This window comes from Salvelinus alpinus, chromosome 26 (genome assembly GCF_045679555.1).
Source record: "Salvelinus alpinus chromosome 26, SLU_Salpinus.1, whole genome shotgun sequence".
In the NCBI taxonomy this organism is placed as follows: domain Eukaryota; kingdom Metazoa; phylum Chordata; class Actinopteri; order Salmoniformes; family Salmonidae; genus Salvelinus; species Salvelinus alpinus.
The window spans coordinates 47095415-47115992 of record NC_092111.1 but is presented as its reverse complement, the minus strand read 5'-3'; the positions used below and the strand labels follow the sequence as shown (position 1 = coordinate 47115992).

The following is a 20578-nucleotide window of genomic DNA, read 5'->3' as shown; positions in this document are numbered from 1 at the left end:
CTTGCATGTGGATATGGTCATGGAGTCACTTCCTGTTTCTGAGCAGCAACGCCAGAGAATAGCTGAAGAGACCACAACAGATCCCAATCTTTGCAAGGTGATCCATAATCTGGAAAATGGCTGGCAAAAAGGCTCTTGTAAGCAGTACTTCCCACTAAGCGCAGAGCTGTCAGCTGTTGAAGAATAACAGAATGGTGATACCTACTTCAATGTGTCAGGAGATGCTAAAGAGAGTACATGAAGGACATCTGGGAGCTGAGAAATGTAAGCGAAGGGCCAAAGAGTCCCTTTATTGGCCAAATATACATTCTGACATTTAGCAAATGGTGGGAAATTGTGGCACATATCTCAAATTTCATTATAGACCGCCCAAGGAGCCCATGGGTAAGGGAGAGGTACCCACCACAGCCTGGGAGAAGTTTGGAGTCGACTTGTTTCACTGCAATGGTAAGGACTGTTTGTTGACTATCGACTACTTGTCAAATTACCCTGAAATTGCAGTCTTGTCCAGCACAACAGCAAAGACTGTCATTTTGCACTTGAAATCATTTTTTGCTAGGCATGTGATTCCTCTAGTGGTGGTTTCTGATAATGCACCTCAGTTTGCTTGCAGTAAGATTAAGATGTTTGCAGAGCATTTTGAGTTCAGACATATAACCTCCAGTCTGCTAAAAGGTGTGCAAATTGTGAAGAGAAAAAAGGCGGCACACAGTGGAACTGATCCATACTTGGTTTTATTGTCTTACAGCTCCCTTGGAATGTGTCCGGTCACCTGCAGAAATCTTAATGGGGCGCAAGTTGCGTTCCAGGTTGCCTAGTTTCTGCCTGAATGACTGCCCATTAGTTGTAAAGAACAGGGCCCTACAGCTGAAGACAAAAACTCTACTATGACAAAACTGCTAGGGTGTTGTTACCGTTGGCAGCTCAGGATGTGGTTCGAATTCGGGGTCTGGATTAATGGGATAGAAAGGCTGCTGTTTCGGAGGAGGTTGCGCCTCTGTGAAATACAGTCAAGACAGAAGATGGGACTGTGTATCAGCGCAATAGGTTTGGCAGGTAGCCTAGTGGTTAGAGCATTGGACTTGTAACCGCATGGTTGCAAGATCAAATCCCTGAGCTGACGGGGTAAAAATCTGTTGTTATACCCCTGAGCAAGCTAGTTAACCCATTTTTTGTTCCTAGGCCATCATTGAAAATAAGAATGTGTTCTTAACTGACTTGCCTAGTTAAATAAAGGTAAAATAAATTAAAAAACAGACAACCTTTTGAGAACACAGGAGACGTTTGAGGACACTCAGGACACCGGCACTGGACACACAAGGAGGAAAAACGAGAACAAGTGGGCATGTGACAGAAGGTACTAGGAGTATGACAGAAGCTTTGGACACAGTGCCCCAGACCAGTGCAGGTCTGAGAGGGCCAGCAGGCCTCCAGAAATATTGAATATTCAGTGGTGATGTTTAATGGACCAAAGACTGACTCATTGAGTTGTTGGGGTTTGTTTCAGTATGTTCATGATTAACCATTTGAAAACAGAGATTAATTGATATTTGTGATCTTACATTGCTTGTTGATGAAATGTGCACATTTGTATAATTTTTTTTTAATATATATATATATATAAAGAATATATATATAAAGAAAGATGTATTGATGGGGTTCTGAGTGATGGTTTACGACACCTTTGGTATATGTGTGGCAATGGCGGAATAACATTAAAACTTGTTAACTATGATCGATGGTGTTGGTTGTTCTTGCTCGCTGTAACTAACAAAGTACCCACTGTGATTAACTCGTTTTACAGGAGAAGAGGGGACCCACTGTGATTAACTCGTTTTACAGGAGAAGAGGGGACCCACTGTGATTAACTCGTTTTACAGGAGAAGAGGGGACCCACTGTGATTAACTCGTTTTACAGGAGAAGAGGGGACCCACTGTGATTAACTCGTTTTACAGAAGAGGGTACCCACTGTGATTAACTCGTTTTACAGGAGAAGAGGGGACCCACTGTGATTAACTCGTTTTACAGGAGAAGAGGGGACCCACTGTGATTAACTGAGTGCCTCTTCAGTGCAAGGCATCTATATCATGTGAGATGTAAAGTCAATCAAATCTACATCTGATGATAACAACATAAATATACTTTTTTTAACACCTATTTATTAATTTCTTATGCAACAAACCTAGATAGTTGTTTTATGTCTGTTTATTGTAAACAGTTGGATAGGTGAATGTAAATACATTGCTTTTTATTTTAGTAAAATGGCAGTTACTTAACAAGAGGCACATCTCAACAGGTGGTCCATGTAAGTCATGACACAGTTGGGGCTTTCCTCTTTTGTTATTTATTGTTCCTCAAACAAGGTGACGTCACAGATTCCCATCAGACCAACACCTTGAATGCCTAAAAAGTTGTCTAACAAAACACATAAGTAAAAGATCAGACATTGCTAGAGGACTTCTTGCAGTTGGAAGACATTGCCTTTGCCATTGTAATGCATATAAAGACAATACAAAAAGAGAAGATTGCTTTATGTTTGAGATTTAATGAAATCAAAGACATATTTTTGAGCGTTAGATCACAATTTAAATGCATGTACAGTTGAAGTCGGAAGTTTACATACACTTATGTTGGAGTCATTAATTCAACCACTCCACACATTTCTTGTTAAACAAACTATAGTTTTGGCAAGTCATTAGGACATCTACTTTGTGCATGACACAAGTACATTTTCCAACAATTGTTTACAGACAGATGATTTCACTTTTCACAATTCCAGTGGGTCAGAAGTTTACATACACTAAGTTGACTGTGCCTTTAAACATCTTGGAAAATTTCAGAAAATTATGTAATGGCTTTAGAAGCTTCTGATAGGCTAATTGACATAATTTGAGTCAATTGGAGGTGTACCTGTGGATGTATTTCAAGCCCTACCTTCAAACTCAGTGCCTCTTTGCTTGACATCATGGGGAAATCAAAAGAAATCACCCTAGACCTCAGAAAAAAATGGTATATCTCCACAAGTCTGGTTCATCTTTGGGAGCAATTTCCAAACGCCTGAAGGTACCACGTTCATCTGTACAAACAATAGTACACAAGTATAAACACCATGGACCACGCAGCCGTCATACCGCTCAGGAAGGAGACGCATTCTGTCACCTAGAGATGAATGTACTTTGGTGCAAAAGTGCAAATCAATCCCAGAACAACAGCAAATGACATTGTGAAGATGCTGGAGGAAACAGGTACAAAGTATCTATATCCACAGTAAAACGAGTCCTATATCGACATAACCTGAAAGGCCGCTCAGCAAGGAAGAGGCCACTGCTTCAAAACCGCCATAAAAAAGCCAGACTGTGGTTTGCAACTGCAAATGGGGACAAAGATGGTACTTTTTGGAGAAATGTCCTCTGTTCTGATGAAACAAAAATTGAACTGTTTGGCCATAATGACCATCGTTATGTTTGGAGAAAAAAGGGGAGGCTTGCAAGCCAAAGGGCACCATCCCAACCGTGAAGCACGGGGGTGGCAGCATCATGTTGTGGGGGTGCTTTGCTGCAGGAGGGATTGGTGCACTTCACAAAATAGATAGCATCATGAGGGAGGAAAATGATGTGGATATATTGAAGTTGTGGCAAAATGGCTTAAGGACAACAAAGTCAAGGTGTTGGAGTGGCCATCACAAAGCCCTGATCTCAATCCTATAGAAAATGTGTGGGCAGAACTGAAAAAGTGTGTGCGAGCAAGGAGGCCTACAAACCTGACTCAGTTACACCAGCTCTGTCAGGAGGAATGGGCCAAAATTCACCCAACTTATTGTGGGAAGCTTGTGGAAGGCTCCCCGAAACGTTTGACCCAAGTTAAACAATTTAAAGGCAATGCTACCAAATACTAATTGAGTGTATGTACACGTCTGACCCACTGGGAATGTGATGAAAGAAATAAAAGCTGAAATAAATAATTCTCTCTACAATTACTCTAACTGATTTATGACAGGGGATTTTTATTAGGATTAATTGTCAGGAATTGTGAAAAACTGAGTTTAAATGTATTTGGCTAAGGTGTATGTAATCTTCCGACTTCAACTGTATCTTATTCATAAAGACAACATCAAAGCAACTCAGAGAAGATTACTCTGAGGTTTACTTTAATGAAGTCGAAGCCATATTTGTGATAGTGTTGTAGCCCAATCATTTGTACAACAAACTTATTCACACACTAACTATAGAAATTGGTTTATAATACAAGACATATTTACCGCAATTAGAATAAACTGTTGATCTTTGTGCAACATTTACACAAAATAGCAATGCAATTTAAAAAAAATAATGATCTAGTCCTAGGTCATTAAGTAATTCTACAGGTGAATGCCTAAATGGTCATTAAGTAATTGTACAGGTGAATGCCTAAATGATCATTAAGTAATTGTACAGGTGAATACAGGTGAATGCCTAAATGCATGACAAAGCAAAAATCAATTTCCCAGATGATCACTGATTTGGATTTCTTCAACTTCAGGTGAGACGCATATCATTCTCCTTCGCAGCGTGGAAGAACAGTGGAAGCCAGAAGCTTTTCTGCAATAAAATAAAGAATTATCACTTCTCCTCATTATGTAACCATTTCAGTGAATGACTTCAGAGCTAAAGAAAGTTGATTTGATAAGTTATATGAAGTTAATATAAGACATTACATGAATGATATGATGTTATATAAAGTTGATATGACATTATATGAAATTGATATGATATGACATTATATGAAGATAATATGGTATGAACTTATATATGAAGGTAGTACGATATGATGGAGTTATACGTAGTTAATATGATATGAAGGTATATGGAGGTAATGTTATAGGAAGTTTCATGAAGTAGATAGGAAATTAAGTTTTCTGAAGTTAAAATGTTACATGAAGCTATTATGATAAAGTTATATGAAGTTGATATGATATGAAGTCATATGAAGTTATTATGACAAAGTTATATGAAGTTGATTTGATATGAAGCTATTATGATAAAGTTATATGAAGTTGATTTGATATGAAGCTATTATGATAAAGTTATATGAAGTTGATATGATGTCATATGAAGCTATTATGATAAAGTTATATGAAGTTGAAATGATATGAAGTCATATAAAGCTATTATGATAAAGTTAAATGAAGTTGATTTGACGTTATATGAAGCTAGTATGATATGATACAGTGCCTTCGGAAAGTATTCAGACCCCTTGACTTTTTCCACATGTTGTTACGTTACAGCCTTATTCTAAAATGGATTAAATAAAACATTTTCCTAAGCAATCTACACACAATACCCTATGATGACAAAGCAAAAACTGGTTTATAGAAATGTTGGCAAATTCATTACAAATAAAAAACAGAAATACCTTATTTACATAAGTATTCAGACCTTTTGCTAAGACTCAGAATTGAGCTCAGGTGCATCCTGATTCCATTGATCATCCTTGAGATGTTTCTACAACTTGATTGGAGTCCACCTGTGGTAAATTCTATTGATCGGACATGGTTTGGAAAGGCACACACCTGTCTAAATAAGGTCCCACAGTTGACAGTGCATGTCAGAGCAAAAACCAAGCCATGAGGTTGAAGGAACTGTCCGTAAAAGGTTCGAGACAGGATTGTGTCGAGGCACAGATCTGGTGAAGGGTACAAAAAAATGCAGCATTGAAGGTCCCCAAGAACACAGTGGCCTACCTAATTGGAAGAATTTTGGACTCGCCAAGGCTCTTCATAGAGCTGAGCAATCGAGGGAGGAGGGCCTTGGTCAGGGAGATGACCAAGAACCCGATGGTCACTCTGACAGAGCTCTAGAGTTCCTTTGTGGAGATGGGAGAACCTACCAGAAGGACAACCTTCTCTGCAGCACTTCACCAATCAGGCCTTTATTGTAGAGTGGCATAACGGAAGCCACTCCTCAATAAAAGGCACATGACAGCCCTCTTGGCGTTTACCAAAAGGCACCTAAAGACTCTCAGACCATGAGAAACAAGATTCTCTGGTCTGATGAAACCAAGTTGGACTCTTTGGCCTGAATGCCAACCATCACATCTTCCTTTCCTGTGGCGATCCTCATGAGAGCCAGTTTCATCACAGCGCTTGATGGTTTTTGCAACTGCACTTGAAGAAACTTTCAAAGTTCTTGACATTTTCCAAATTGACTGACCTTCATATCTTAAAGTAATGATGGACTGTTGTTTCTCTTTGCTTATTTGAGCTGTTCTTGCCATTAATATAGACTTGGTCTTTCACCAAATAGGACCATCTTCTAAATACCACCGCTACCTTGTCACAACACAATTGATAGGCTGAAACGCATTGAGAAGGAAAGAAATTCCACAAATTAACTTTTTACGAGCCACACCTGTTAATTGAAATGCATTCCAGGTGACTAACTCATGAAGCTGGTTGAGAGAATGCCAAGAGTGAGCAAAGCTGTCATCAAGGCAAAGGGTGGCTACTTTAAATAATCTCAAATATATTTTGATTTGTTGAACACTTTTCTTGGTTGCTACATGATTCCATATGTGTTATTTCATAGTTTTGATGTCTTCATTATTATTCTACAATGTAGAAATAAAGAAAAACCCTTGAATGAGAAGGTGTGTCCAAACTTTTGACTGGTACTGTACATGAAGTTGATGTTATATGAAGCTAATATAATATGACATTATATGAAGCTAATATAATACATTATATGAAGTAACTATGCTACGACTCTATATGACTTGGGTGACTGGAGTCTTTGACCATTTTTTGGGCACTCAATTGACACTGCCTAGTATAGAGGTCCTGGATGGTAGGAAGCTTGGCCCCAGTGATGTATTGGGCCGTACGCACTACCCTCTGTAGCGCCTTATGGTTAGATTTGCCTTACCAGGCGGTGATGCAACCGGTCAGGATGCTCTCGATTGTCCAGCTGTATAACTTTTTGAGGATCTGGGGACCCATGTCAAATCTTTTCACTCTCCTGAGGGGGAATAGGTTTTGTCGTGCCCTCTAAATGACTGTCTTGGTATCTTTGGACCATGATAGTTTGTTGGTGATGTGGACACCAAGGAACTTGAAACTCTCAACCTGCTCCACTCAAGCCCCGTTGATGTTAATGGGGGCCAGTTCGGCCCTCCTATTCCTGTAGTCCACGATCATCTACTTTGTTGTCCTGGCACCACACTGCCAGGTCTCTGACCTCATCCCTATAGGCTGTCTTATCATTGTCTGTAATCAGGCCAACCACTGTTGTTTCATCAGCAAACTTAATGGTGTTGAAGTCATGCCTGGTCATTGTGGGTGAACAAGGGAGTACAGGAGGGGACTAAGCACACACCCTTGAGGGGCCCCCGTGTTGAGGGCAGATGTGTTGTTGCCTACCCTTACCACTTGTGGGCGGCCCATCAGGAAGTCCAGGATCCAGTCGCAGAGGGAGGTGTTTACTCTAGTGATGAGCTTTGTGGGCACTATGGTGTTGAATGCTGAGCTGTAGTCAAAGAACAGCATTCTCACATAGGTGATCCTTTTGTCCAGGTGGGAAAGGGTAGTGTGGAGTGTGATTAAGATTGCGTCATCTGTGGATGTGTTGGGTTGGTATGCGAATTGGAGTGGGTCTAGGGTTTCTGGAATGATGGTATGGATGTGAGCCATGACCAGCCTTTCAAAGCACTTCATGGCTACCGATGTGAGTGCTACTGGGCGGTAGTCATTTAGGCAGGTTATCCTAGCATTCTTGGGCACAGGGACTATGATGGTTTGCTTGAAACATGTTGGTATTACAGACTACGAAGAATGAAAATGTCAGCAATGACACTTGCCAGTTGGTCCGCGCATGCTCTGAGTACACGCTCTGGTATTCTGTCTGGCCTCACAACCTTGTGAATGTTGACCTGTTTAAAGGTTTTGCTCACATCGGTTACGGAGAGTGCGATCCCACAGTCATCCAGAACAGCTGGTGCTCTCATGCATGTTTCAGTGTTGCTTGCCTCGAAGCGGGCATAAAAGGCACTTAGCTCGTCTGGTAGGCTCGCGTCACTGGGCAGCTCATGGCTGGGTTTCCCTTTGTAGTTCCTAATAGTTTGCAAGCCCTGAAACGTCCTACGAGCATCAGAGCCAGTGTAGTAGGATTCAATCTTAGTCCTGTATTTACGCTTTGCCTGTGGGCATAGCAGGGTTTCGTATAAGCGTCCAGATTAATGTCCCGCCCATTAAAATCGGCATCTCTAGCCTTTAGCTCAGCGCGGATGTTGCCTGTAATCCATGGCTTCTGGTTGGGATATGTACGTACGGTCACTGTCGGGATGACGTTACAGAGGATAATAGCGGACGATATTGCCACTCCTATTTGCCACATCTTCAATTTAAGTGTGTGCCCTCAGGCCTGGAGGGAAGCTAAAGTCATTCCGCTACCCAAGAATAGTAAAGCCCACTTTACTGGCTCAAATAGCTAACCAATCAGCCTGTTACCAACCCTTAGTAAACTTCTGGAATAAATTGTGTTTGACCAGATACAATGCTATTTCACAGTAAACAAAACAGTAAACAGACTTTCAGTATGCATACAGAGCATTAATACAGAGAAGGACACTCAACAAGTACAGCACTTACACAAATGACTGATGATTGGCTGAGAGAAATTGATGACAAAATGATTGTGGGGGCAGTCTAACACCCCCTGTTATAATGTAAATAAAGAGTTACTTGTCTAACAGAACACAGAGAGTGTTCTTTAATGGAAACCTCTCAAACATAATCCAGGTAGAAGCAGGAATTCCTCAGGATAGCTGTTTAGGCCTCTTGCTTTTTTCAGTCTTTACAAATGACATTTACTCTTTGAGTAAAGCCAGTGTGTCTATGTATGCGGATAACTCAACACTATACACGTCAGCTACTACAGCGACTGAAATGACTGCAACACTTAGCAAAGAGCTGCAGTTAGTTTCAGAGTGGGTGGCAAGGAATAAGTTGGTCCTAAATATTTCCAAAACTAAAACCATTGTATTTGGGACAAATCATTCACTAAACCTCAACTACATCTCGTAATGAATAATGTTGAAATTGATTAAGTGACTAAACTGCTTGTTGTTACCCTGGATTGTAAACTGTCATGGTCGAAGCAAATTGATGCAACAGTAGCTAGATGGGGAGAAGTCCGTCCATAATAAAGCGCTCCTCTGCATTCTTAACAACACTATCAAGAAGGCAGGTCCTACAGGCCCTGGTTTTGTCGCACCTGGACTACTGTTCAAGAGTGTGGTCAGGTGCCACAAAGAGGGACTTGGGAAAATTGCAGTTGGCTCAGAACAGGGCAGCACGGCTGGCCCTTAAAAGTACATGGCGAGCTAACATTAATGACATGCATGTCAATTTCTCATGGCTCAAAGTGGAAGAGAGATTAACATTGTAGTATCTTAAGACGATTCTTAAGTACAGTTTTAGTATTTAATTGTAACTTAGAATAACATTCCCTAATGCACCTTGCGTAAGCTACCTGAGGCTTTCTCAAGCATGGTTATATATGGCAGACATGGGAAATGGCTACGGATAGAGGAAAGCAACCCCCATCTTGAGTCAATATTGCCATCTATTGGTAAACATAAATATTCCAGGTTACCACAGACATCATCATTACTTGTTACCGTAAGAGGTATTGACAAGCTGAAAGTACTGAGCTGTCTGTTTAAAATACTAGCACACAGCTCGGACACCCATGCATATGTAACCGATGTGAAATGGCTAGCTAGTTAGCGGTGGTGCGCGCTAATTGCGTTTCAATCGGTGACATCACTCGCTTTGAGACCTTGAAGTAGTGGTTCCCCTTGCTCTGCAAGGGTCGCCGCTTTTGTGGAGCGATGGGTAACGATGCTTCGTGGGTGACTGTTGTTGACGTGTGCAGAGGGTCCCTGGGACGGACTAAAGTTATACTGTTACACATACCCCACAAGACATGCCACCAGAGGTCTCTTCACAGTCCCCAAGTCCAAAACAGACTGTGGGAGGTGCACAGAGCCATGACTACATGGAACTATATTCCACATCTGGTAACTGATGGTAACTGATGTAGTAGAAGCAGTAGAATCAGATTTAAAAGCAGGTAAAAATACACCTTATGGAACAGCGGGTACTGTGAAGTAACACAAATATAGTCACAGACATATGCATACACACATGATAACATACGTACTATACACACACATACACATGGATTTTGTGTTGTAGATATGTTGTAGTGGAGTAGGGGCCTGAGGGCACACACTTAGTGTGTTGTGAATTCTGTAATAAATGTATTGCATAGTTTTTAAAATTGTATAACTGCCTTAATTCTGCGGACCCCAGGAAGAGTAGCTGCTGCCTTGGGGATCCATAATAAATACAAATATGATATTACGTTATATGATGCTAATATGATATGACGTTACATGAAGAATATATTCTATGAATTTGACAAAGTATTTTAATTTCAAGTTAAAGTGTACTGTTAGCTAGCTAGCTAACGTTAGCTGTCTGGCTCGCTAACTAACCTTACGTCATGCGTTGGGATTCATTGTTTACCTAGCTGGCTATCTAGCTACATGTCTTAACAAAAGACTCTCGTCTTAGTGTGCCAAGGCGCAGAATAACTGATGCATTTTTGAACGCTCAACACCCGTTAAATATGTCCTGTGTCAGTAAACGTCGGCAACAAATCAACCCTACTTATTGGCCAGAGTGTCCAGTGTGCGCTCTGAATGCGAAACACTCTGCGTTTACAAACGGACAATCTGACAGCACAGTTGCAGTCACCAATGCTCTGGATAACATAACAGATTAACCAGCTCTGCTAGGGCGAGTAATGTTCAGTGAGCTATGCTCTCTCTCTCTCAGATGTCTGGAAGTAGCTGGCAAGTTAGTACAGAAAGCACAGATCAACCCTTAAAGAGATGGGTGGGGCTTAGGCTTAAGAGGGTGTGACCAATGCTGAATGGGTGTAGACAAAGAAGGGCTGTACAATAGTAGTACCAAAACATTGAAAGACGGTTTTCTCAAAAGAGAGTTTACAAGTTGACCAACTTTCAAAGCAGAACTTTCCCATTGTTTCCTCAAATGCAGTGTTTGATATACCATTTTGTAGATCTGAGTCTCTACTTGTATCCATGTAAAAAACAGATATTGAAATGTAGCTACATAAGACCGAATCTAGGTGGTGATTCACATATGATATGAAGTTATATGAAGCTAAAATGATATAACGCTATATTTTTTTAATATATATTTGTTCACCTTTATTTAACCAGGTGGGCTAGTTGAGAACAAGTTCTCATTTACAACTGTGACCTGGCCAAGAGAAAGCAAAGCAGTGCGACAAAAACAACACAGAGTTACACATGGGATAAACAAGCGTACAGTCAATAATACAATAGAAAAAAAGAAAGTCTATATACAGTGTGTGCAAATGTAGTAAGATTAGGGAGGTAAGGCAATAAATTGGCCATAGTGGTGAAATAATTAAAATTTTGCATTAACACTGGAGTGATACATGTGTAGATGATGATGTGCAAGTAGAGATACTGAGGTGCAAATTAGCAAAAAAAATCATAACAATACTGGGGATGAGGTAGTTAGGTTAGAGCTATTTACAGATGGGCTATGTACAGGTACAATGATTGGTAAGCTGCTCTGACAGATGATGCTTAACGCTAGTGAGGGAGATATAAGACTCCAGCTTCAGTGATTTTTGTAGTTCGTTCCAGTCATTGGCAGCAGAGAACTGGAAGGAAAGACGGCCAAAGGAGGAGTTGGCTTTGGGGATGACCAGTGAGATATACCTGCTGGAGCGCGTGCTATGGGTGGGTGTTGCTATGGTGACCAGTGAGCTGAGATAAGGTGGGGCTTTACCTAGCAAAGACTTATATATGACCTGGAGCCAGTAGGTTTGGCAATGAATATGAAGTGAGGGCCAGCCAACGAGAGCATACAGGTCGCAGTGGTGGTTAGTATATGGGGCTTTGGTGACAGAGCGGATGGCACAGTGATAGACTTCATCCAATGTGCTGAGTAGAGTGTTGGAGGCTATTTTGTAAATGACATCGCCGAAATCGAGGATCGGTAGGATAGTCAGTTTTACGAGGGTATGTTTAGCAGTTTAAGTGAAAGAGGCTTTGCTGCGAAACAGGAAGTTCTAGATTTAATTTTGGATTGGAGATGCTTAATGTGAGTCTGGAGGATAATTTACAGTCTAACCAGACACCGAGGTATTTGTAGTTGTCCACATATTCTAAGTCAGAACCATCCAGAGTAGTGATGCTAGACGGGCGGGCAGGTGTGGGCAGCGATCGGTTGAAGAGCATGCATTTACTTTTACTTGCATTTAAAAGCAGTTGGAAGCCACGGAAGAAGTTGAAGGATTACAAATATTCTAAAGACACCCACCATTGATTATGTTGTTATTAATTTGTTTATGTACCATTGTACTTATGCTCACTGTATAGCTGAACATTGAGGCCTATGTCTGTGTCTAGCTCTCTGCCAAAATCCGCAGCCCCGCATCTGTGAGAAAAGGTGAGAAAAGGAACTGAGGGTGATAGCGAGACACAGAGAGACTGTGTCTGTTTTTCTCTGAAACAAGGGCAGATTTGCATGCCACTGAGACAGCTTCTCAGAAACCTTGTGTTAAGAATAACTTGTTTTTTTAGCTGCACATTGTCACGCCCTGACCTTAGTTCCTTTTTTATGTCTCTATTTTGGTTTGGTCAGGGCGTGAGTTGGGGTAGGCATTCTATGTTTTTTTTCTATGTTTTCTTTTCTATGTGTTTGGCCTGGTATGGTTCCCAATCAGAGGCAGCTGTCTATCGTTGTCTCTGATTGAGAACCATACTTAGGTAGCCTTTTCCCACCTGGTGTTTGTGGGTAGTTGTTTCCTGTTTTGTGTTTGCACCTTTCAGGACTGTTTCGATTTTCATTTCTTACATTCACTTTGTTATTTTGTATTTTCGTGTTCAGTTATAATAAATTATCATGGACACTTACCACGCTGCGTTTTGGTCCGATCTTTCCTCTTCCTCAGATGAAGAAGATCGTTACACACATGCAGGTTTTGACATAGGAAATCACACCACAAGGTGCAATCTTGGGTATATAAGATCCTGTCTTTCTTTTGTTGTGGGCAGAACTCAGGAGAGACATCAGTTGTATGTCCGATGTTTGATTTTTGACTTCTGTCTACAGCTGTATTTGGATTAAAATTGTTATGATTTATAAGTGCACATTTTGAGTGTTCCTTACTTGTTAAGTAAATAACGGAGCCCAGAAAAGTGGAACCAACAGAGTGTTGTATGGCATCGAAGCTCATCTGGAGGTTTGTTAACACAGTGTCCAAAGAAGGGCCAGAAGTATACAGAATGGTGTCGTATGCGCAGAGGTGGATCAGAGAATCACCAGCAGCAAGAGCGACATCATTGATATATACAGAGAAAAGAGTCGGCCCGAGAATTGAACTCTGTGGCACCCCAATAGAGACTGCCAGAGGTCCGGACAACAGGCCCTCCGATTTGACACACTGAACTCTATCTGAGAAGTAGTTGGTGGACCAGGTGAGGCAGTCATTTGAGAAACCAAGGCTGTTGAGTCTGCCGATAAGAATGTGGTGATTTGACAGAGTCGAAAGCCTTGGCCAGGTCGATGAAGACGGCTGCACAGTACTGTGCATGACCAGCTTAGAAACCAATTTGCATAGCGGAGATGGTACGGTGGGATTCGAAATGGTCGGTGATCTGTTTGTTAACTTGGCTTTCGAAGACTTTAGAAAGGCAGGGTAGGATAGATATAGGTCTGTAACAGTTTGGGTCTAGAGTGTCTCCCCTTTGAAGAGGATGATGACTGCGGCAGCTTTCCAATCTTTAGGGATCTCAGACGATATGAAAGAGAGGTTGAACAGGCTAGTAATAGGATTTGCAACAATTGCGGTGGATAATTTGGAAAGAGGGTCCAGATTGTCTAGGCCAGCAGATTTGTAGTGGTCCAGATTTTGCAGCTGTTTCAGAACATCAGCTGTCTGGATTTGGGTGAAGGAGAAGTGTCTTGGGCAAGTTGCTTTGGGGGTACAGAGCTGGGTACAGAGCTGGGGTAGGCACATTTGTGGCCTGCTGGAGGTCATTTTGCAGGGCTCTGGCAGTGCACCTCCTTGCACAAAGGCGGAGGTAGCGGTCCTGCCGCTGGGTTGTTGCCCTCCTACGGCCTCCTCCACGTCTCCTGATGTACTGGCCTGTCTCCTGGTAGCGCCTCCATGCTCTGGACACTACGCTGACAGACACAGAAAACCTTTTTGCCACAGCTCGCATTGATGTGCCATCCTGGATGAACTGCACTACCTGAGCCACTTGTGTGGGTTGTAGACTCCGTCTCATGCTACCACTAGAGTGAAAGCACCGCCAGCATTCAAAAGTGACCAAAACATCAGCCAGGAAGCATAGGAACTGAGAAGTGGTGTGTGGTCACCACCTGCAGAACCATTCCTTTTTTGGGGGTGTCTTACTAATTGCCTATAATTTCCACCTTTTGTCTATTCCATTTGCACAAAAGCATGTGAAATTTATTGTCAATCAGTGTTGCTTCCTAAGTGGACAGTTTGATTTCACAGAAGTGTGATTGACTTGGAGTTACATTGTGTTGTTTAAGTGTTCCCTTTATTTTTTTGAGCAGTGTATATTGGTTCCTAACTTCCCTGAAAAGCTGGATATTGCGGAGGCTATTCGATGCAAATGCAGTACACCACAGAATGTTTTTGTACTGGTCAAGGGCAGTCAAGTCTGGAGTGAACCAAGGGATATATCTGTTCTTAGTTCAACATTTTTTGAATGGGGCATGCTTATTTAAGTATGTGAGGAATGCATTTTTAAAGATTAACCAGGCATTCTCTACTGACGGAATGAGGTCAAAATCCTTCCAGGATACCCGGGCCAGGTCAATTAGAAAGGCCTGCTCGCTGAAGTGTTTTAGGGAGCGTTTGACAGTGATGAGTCATTGTCGTTTGACAGTGGACCCATTACGGACGCAGGCAATGAGGCAGTGATCGCTGCGATCCTGGTTGAAGACAGCAGAGGTGTATTTAGAGGGCAGGTTGGTCAGGATGATATCTATGAGGGTGCCCGTGTTTACGGATTTAGGGTTGTACCTAGTAGGTTTCTTGATAATTTGTGTGAGATTGAGGGCATCTAGTTTAGATTTTTGGACGGCCCGGGTGTTAATCATATCCCAGTTTAGGTCACCTAACAGTACGAACTTTGAAGATAAATGGGGGGCAATTAATTCACATATGGTGTCCAGGGAACAGCTGGTGGCTGAGGGGGGTCTATGTCAAGCGGCAACAGTGAGAGACTTATTTCTGGAAAGGTGGATTTTTAAAAGTAGAAGCTCGAAGTGTTTGGGCACAGACCTGAATAGTATGATATAAAGCTATCACAGGTGTTGATCAGGAGAGCTAAGACAACAACGGGTAAATGGCGATGAATAGGAAGAGATGGTCAGTTAGGTACACACAGGACCTGAGTTCGAGGCTGGGTCCGACAGGTAAACAAAATTAGGTACCGTGTTATTGAAACAGTCCAGGGGACATCAGCTGTGGAGCCGAGTGATAATAGGGTCAAAAGAGCAGCAATAGGGGAGTCAGGGTGCTTTTGGTAGTCACTACTACGCTAGGCGAGCAGGGGACACAGCATTCAGAAAAGCTAGCGGGCCGGGGCTAGCAGCTGGTTCTTTGTTGACATCGTAACAGAATAGCCTGTTTCAGATCACATCGGGCGATCACGTCGGCAGTCCACTCGTGATGGATCGGGGGGGTCCGTGTCGACAATAAAGGGTCCAGGCCAATTGGCAAAAGAGATATTGTAGCCCTATAATTAGCTGGTATATTGGCCTAGCTAAAGGCTAACTGGTGCTTGCTTCACTGACATTTTCATCCCCTCCCTGTCTGAATCTGTAATACGAACATGGTTCAAGCAGACCACCATAGTCCCTGTGTCCAAGAACACTAAGGTAACCTGCCTAAATGACTACCAACCCGTAGCACTCACGTCAGTAACCATGAAATGCTTTGAAAGGCTGGTCATGGCTCACATCAACACCATTATCCTTAGACCCACTCCAATTTGCATACCACACCAACATATCCACAGATGATTCAATCTCTATTGCACTCCACACTGCCCTTTCACACCTGGACAAAAGGAACACCTATGTGAGAATGCTATTCATTGACTACAGCTCAGCGTTCAACACCATAGTTCCCTCAAAGCTCATCAATAAGCTGAGGACCCTGGGACTAAACTCCTCCCTCTGCAACTGGATCCTGGACTTCCTGATGGGCCGCCCCAGGTGGTAAGGGTAGGTAACAACACATCAGCCAAGCTGATCCTCAACACAGGGGCCCCTCAGGGGTGCGTGCTCAGTCCCCTCCTGTACTCCCTGTTCTACTACATGTACTACATGTACTGCTGCTCTGAACTATTTGTTATTCTTATCTCTTACTTTTTAATTATTTGATTTATTTTCAGTATTTAATTTTTTGTATTTACATTTTTGTAATTTTTTATTATTGTAATTTTTTATTCTTTTTTTCTTTTTTTCTTTTTTAGGTAATTTCTTAAAACTACTTTGTTGGTTTAAGGACTTGTAAGTAAGCATTTTCACTGTAAGGTCTACACCTGTTGTATTCAGCGCATGTGACAAATACAATTTGATTTGTTTTGACCATGGACGTCATTGTTTTAACGCTAGTTAGCAGTTGCGCTAACGCTAGATAGCAACTTTATTCAAACTGCATGCAGAGACATAAAAATGGTATCCACGAGTTCATCTGACTCTGGGCCAAAATCCCAAAGTATCCATTTAGTTATATGAAGCTAAAATGAGATGTTACATGAAGCTAATATGATATGAAGTTATATGAAACAAATGAAGTTATAGGAAGCTAATATGATTGAACCCGTACTTGTTTTAGCAGTCTCAGCAGAGCAGTCCTCTTCGTTGGAGGCCTCATCTTGGCTCTTTTGTGGCTGATCTTAGCATGGAGTTGCTGCACCCTCTGGTCTGCGTTGTCGTTGTAGAACTGTTCTGAGACCAGTAGTTTGAGCTGACCCATCTTGGCAGACAGCAGGACTAGGACCAGTAGAACAACCAGGATAACAGACAGGGGGACCAGAGACCTGGAGACCAACAGGGAGGGTTGGGATTAGGGTTATCAGGTCTAGAACCAGTGTATAACAGACAGGCCGACCACAGACCTGGAGACAGTACTCGCAACTACCTTCTTTTGTCACCGTACAGGTACCGTCCCGAAGTGCAATTTCAACTGTCCCAAACTGAACTTGAACAGTCCCAAAATATGTTTTTATATGCCAACATGGGTCTAGGTAATTTGCAGTGCTTTTAAAGTAGTTTGGGTATTTCTGAGATACAGTCTATATTACATAAACTTAATTTGATGAGAAAAATATTTAGCATCTTAATGAATGTTATGTTTTTATTTGTTTAACTAGGCAAGTCAGTTAAGTCAGTTAAGAACTGACTTTTTTATTTACAATGAAGGCCTACCCCAGCCAAACCCTAAACCAGATGACGCTGGGCCAATTGTGTGCCTCCCTATGGGACTCCCAATGATGGCTGGTTGTGATACAGCCTGGAATCGAACCAGGGACTGTAGTGATACCTCTTGCACTGAGATGCAGTGCCTTAGACCACTGCGCCACTCGGGAGCCCATCGGTCTACGACACGTAGATAACAGGCGAACACAGACCTGGAGAGGAGCAGGGAGGGCTGGGGAAGGCAATCCTCCTGAAAGAGGGTGTAGGTGTAGGAGAAATCCTCCAAGATGACTCCCCCTGGGAGAGGGATAAACACGATGCTGTTGTCTTCCTGATGAATGGGAAAGAGATAAAAAGAGATTGATGCCAGCCTTTAACCTAACCTAGCTAGCATTAGGGTTAGGGTTGGAGCTGGAATTATGTAGGTTTTAAACCATCTCTGGAGGAGTATCTCATTAAAGTGTTACCAAGAAGTTCTATCATCCTATTAAAATCAAACATTTCAAATAAAATTAAGTACAATTGTATTTGTCAAATGCCCTCAACCAACAATGCAGTTTTAAGAAAATATAGTTAAGAAAATATTTAATATTTAATAAATAAACTAAAGTAAAATAAATATATATATATATATACAATTGTACCGACATGACATTGTACGGTTTTCTGAACCTCCAAGCATTACAAAGTTTAGGTTCATCTTTAGGTTAATGCTGAATGGTTTCAGTTCTACTCACGTTTAGGTTCATCTTTAGGTTAATGCTGAATGGTTTCAGTTCCAGAAGGTGTTTGTTGATAATCAGAATGAGCCAGTAGAGCAGTGCGTCCAGGGAGATGAATAAGAGTCAGGTTGGGAGGTGGGTGAGCATTGGAACCAGGAACCAGAGCATGGTGTAGCCCTCTCTCCGTGTGAAGCGGGCAGAGGGGATAGAGCGGAACTGATCTGCCTCCTCTGGGCTCAGAGGGAGGAGGTAGGGCTTCCCCACAGCTCTCTGTTGATCATCGTATCTAATAAACCTGCTGGTGATGAAAGTGTTCTGGTACTTGAGGTTGAAGAAGTAATTTCTGAGGAACAGGGTAGTGGTGATGATGACCAGGGTGACCCCTAGTACCGGGACTGCTCTCTGGAACACAGCCATCACCAGGTCGATGCTCACCTCAGCGCTCTTCGTTGTTGTGTTCAGTGTCCGGACAGCATCCTGAAGTTTCACCGTCAGATCGTTGGACTCAACTCTGGGTTCGACGGTGAACGATGGCTCGAATTTGACAACTCCAATGTTCATGAACGTGTTGAGCTTCTCGCCCACCCACCTCAGCAGTTTGACATAGTTACAGATTGGACTGACATCCAACGACACTCTCTTCTTCTCCAGGTTACACAACAGACTGCTGGACACCTCTCTGAGGTTTCTGATGAATGAATGGATGAATAAATTGATTACTAAATGGATGGATGCATGGATAAAAAATTACAGATGGAATTAAAATGTTTCCTTGCTCTGTTTGCATTGTGACCAGATTTCCCTGAATGCAAATTATTTGACAGATTTTTTTGAAAATATATTTGCAGAGTTGTGATGTTTAACTCGACTCGTCTTAACCACATGGATTTAAATAAATAACTTTCATAGCTCTTCAACAAAGAACGCCACTAAGTTGTTTTTAGTTTAACCTTCCTTTCACTAGGTAATCAGTTAAGAACAAATTCTTATTTACAATTGGTATTTTATTAGGATCCCCATTACCCTAACCCACCTTAAGGTGTTCTGGACATTCCAGAGGATCACCAGCCCAGTGCCTGCCGTCAGAAGCAGGTTCCTGCCCTGCTCCATAGTGCAGGAGATGAGGAACAGCAAGGAGAAGCAGCGGACTCTCTTGGAGCAGAACAGGCCAGCCGTCAACAGGAGGGAGCAGCAGCCTGAGGTGACTCCACACACCACTAGGCTGTAGTTCAGAGAGAAGTAGAGGCCCAGTAGGAGGGCCCCTCCCAAGGCCAGGCTCAGGGTCAGGCAGCTGAGGAAGTGGAGGAGGATATGTCTCCAGCCCTTCCTGTGGTCCGAGGTGTAGAGAAGGACCATCGTGGACCAGACCCGGAACAGAGCCAGCCTCTCAAATTGGGATGGCATTGTAGTAGGAGGAGCAGGTTGAGGGTTTGGAGAACAGGTCCAAAATGAAGAGCAAAATAATATGAAGAAATAAGTGAAATAAGATCCAGTGGCACACTCCTCTTCACTCTGACGCTACCTCTCTATGACTGTCAGACTGCTTTTAAAGGAACAGTATGTGAATCGCCTAACCATAATTGCACTAATCTAATCATAGAAGCAGGTTTTGACATGTCATGTCCTGTAATGATGTGTGTAATGGTCTGTTGTGTATTGCTGTAATGGTTTGTGGGAGGATGTCTTGGTTTGGTTCCAACTTCAAGACATGCAGAGAAAAGCATGTCTTGACAACTGATAACTTAGCTAGGCAAATACCACTTCCTTAATTGTATGACAAATCAACTCTAGATCAGTAGCCTTTATCATTCCTCCTGTAGTGTCTATTGACAACAACCTGTTGTCACGTTCCTGACCTGTTTTCCCTTGTTTTTGTCTTTGTTTAGTATGGTCAGGACGTGAGCTGGGTGGGCATTCTATGTTATGTGTTTCTATGTTGGGTGCTTTTCAATTAGCCTGATATGGTTCTCAATCAGGGGCAGGTGTTTTACGTTTCCTCTGATTGAGAACCATATTAAGGTAGGCTGTTCACACTGTTTGTTTGTGGGTGATTGTCTTCCGTGTCAGTTGATGTACCACACGGGACTGTTTCGTTTGTCTATGTCTATGTTGCATGTGTGCACGTAGTTTGTTTAGCTTCACGATCGTTTGTTGTTTTTGTTCGTTTGTAAGTGTTTTGTTTGTCTTCATTAAAGAAGATGTATTTCTCTCACGCTGCGCCTTGGTCCACTCTTCCTCAAAGTTACGACGATCGTGACACCTGTCATCTAATTATATACAGGCTAG

The 20578-nt window shown here is 42.2% G+C and overlaps 1 protein-coding gene across 2 annotated transcripts; it reads right to left on the bottom strand.

Annotated features, from left to right (window-relative positions):
* Positions 1 to 2526: 2526 nt before the first annotated feature.
* On the bottom strand, positions 2527 to 20578 carry LOC139555364 (dendritic cell-specific transmembrane protein-like). 2 transcript variants are annotated; one of them, XR_011670992.1, is made up of 5 exons: positions 19326 to 20576; positions 18308 to 18980; positions 17783 to 17901; positions 16978 to 17191; positions 2527 to 4578 (listed from the first exon to the last, which is right to left on the bottom strand). XR_011670992.1 is itself a non-coding variant. In XM_071369090.1 (2 exons), exons 1-2 carry the CDS (start codon positions 19694 to 19696, stop codon positions 18416 to 18418), a joined length of 936 nt encoding a protein of 311 aa, XP_071225191.1. In that variant the 5' UTR covers positions 19697 to 20578; the 3' UTR covers positions 18307 to 18415. The 2 variants fall into 2 exon arrangements, 1 of the variants encoding a protein (XP_071225191.1); XM_071369090.1 differs by lacking the exons at positions 2527 to 4578; positions 16978 to 17191; positions 17783 to 17901 and having other exon boundaries at positions 18307 to 18980; positions 19326 to 20578.

Excerpts from the sequence above, each read along its gene's own strand:
- LOC139555364 (XM_071369090.1), bottom strand. The coding sequence starts at position 19,696 with ATGCCATCCCAATTTGAGAGGCTGGCTCTGTTCCGGGTCTGGTCCACG. Across the intron at positions 18,981-19,325 it reads AATGTCCAGAACACCTTAAG|AAACCTCAGAGAGGTGTCCA; the intron begins GTGGGTTAGGGT and ends TTCATTCATCAG.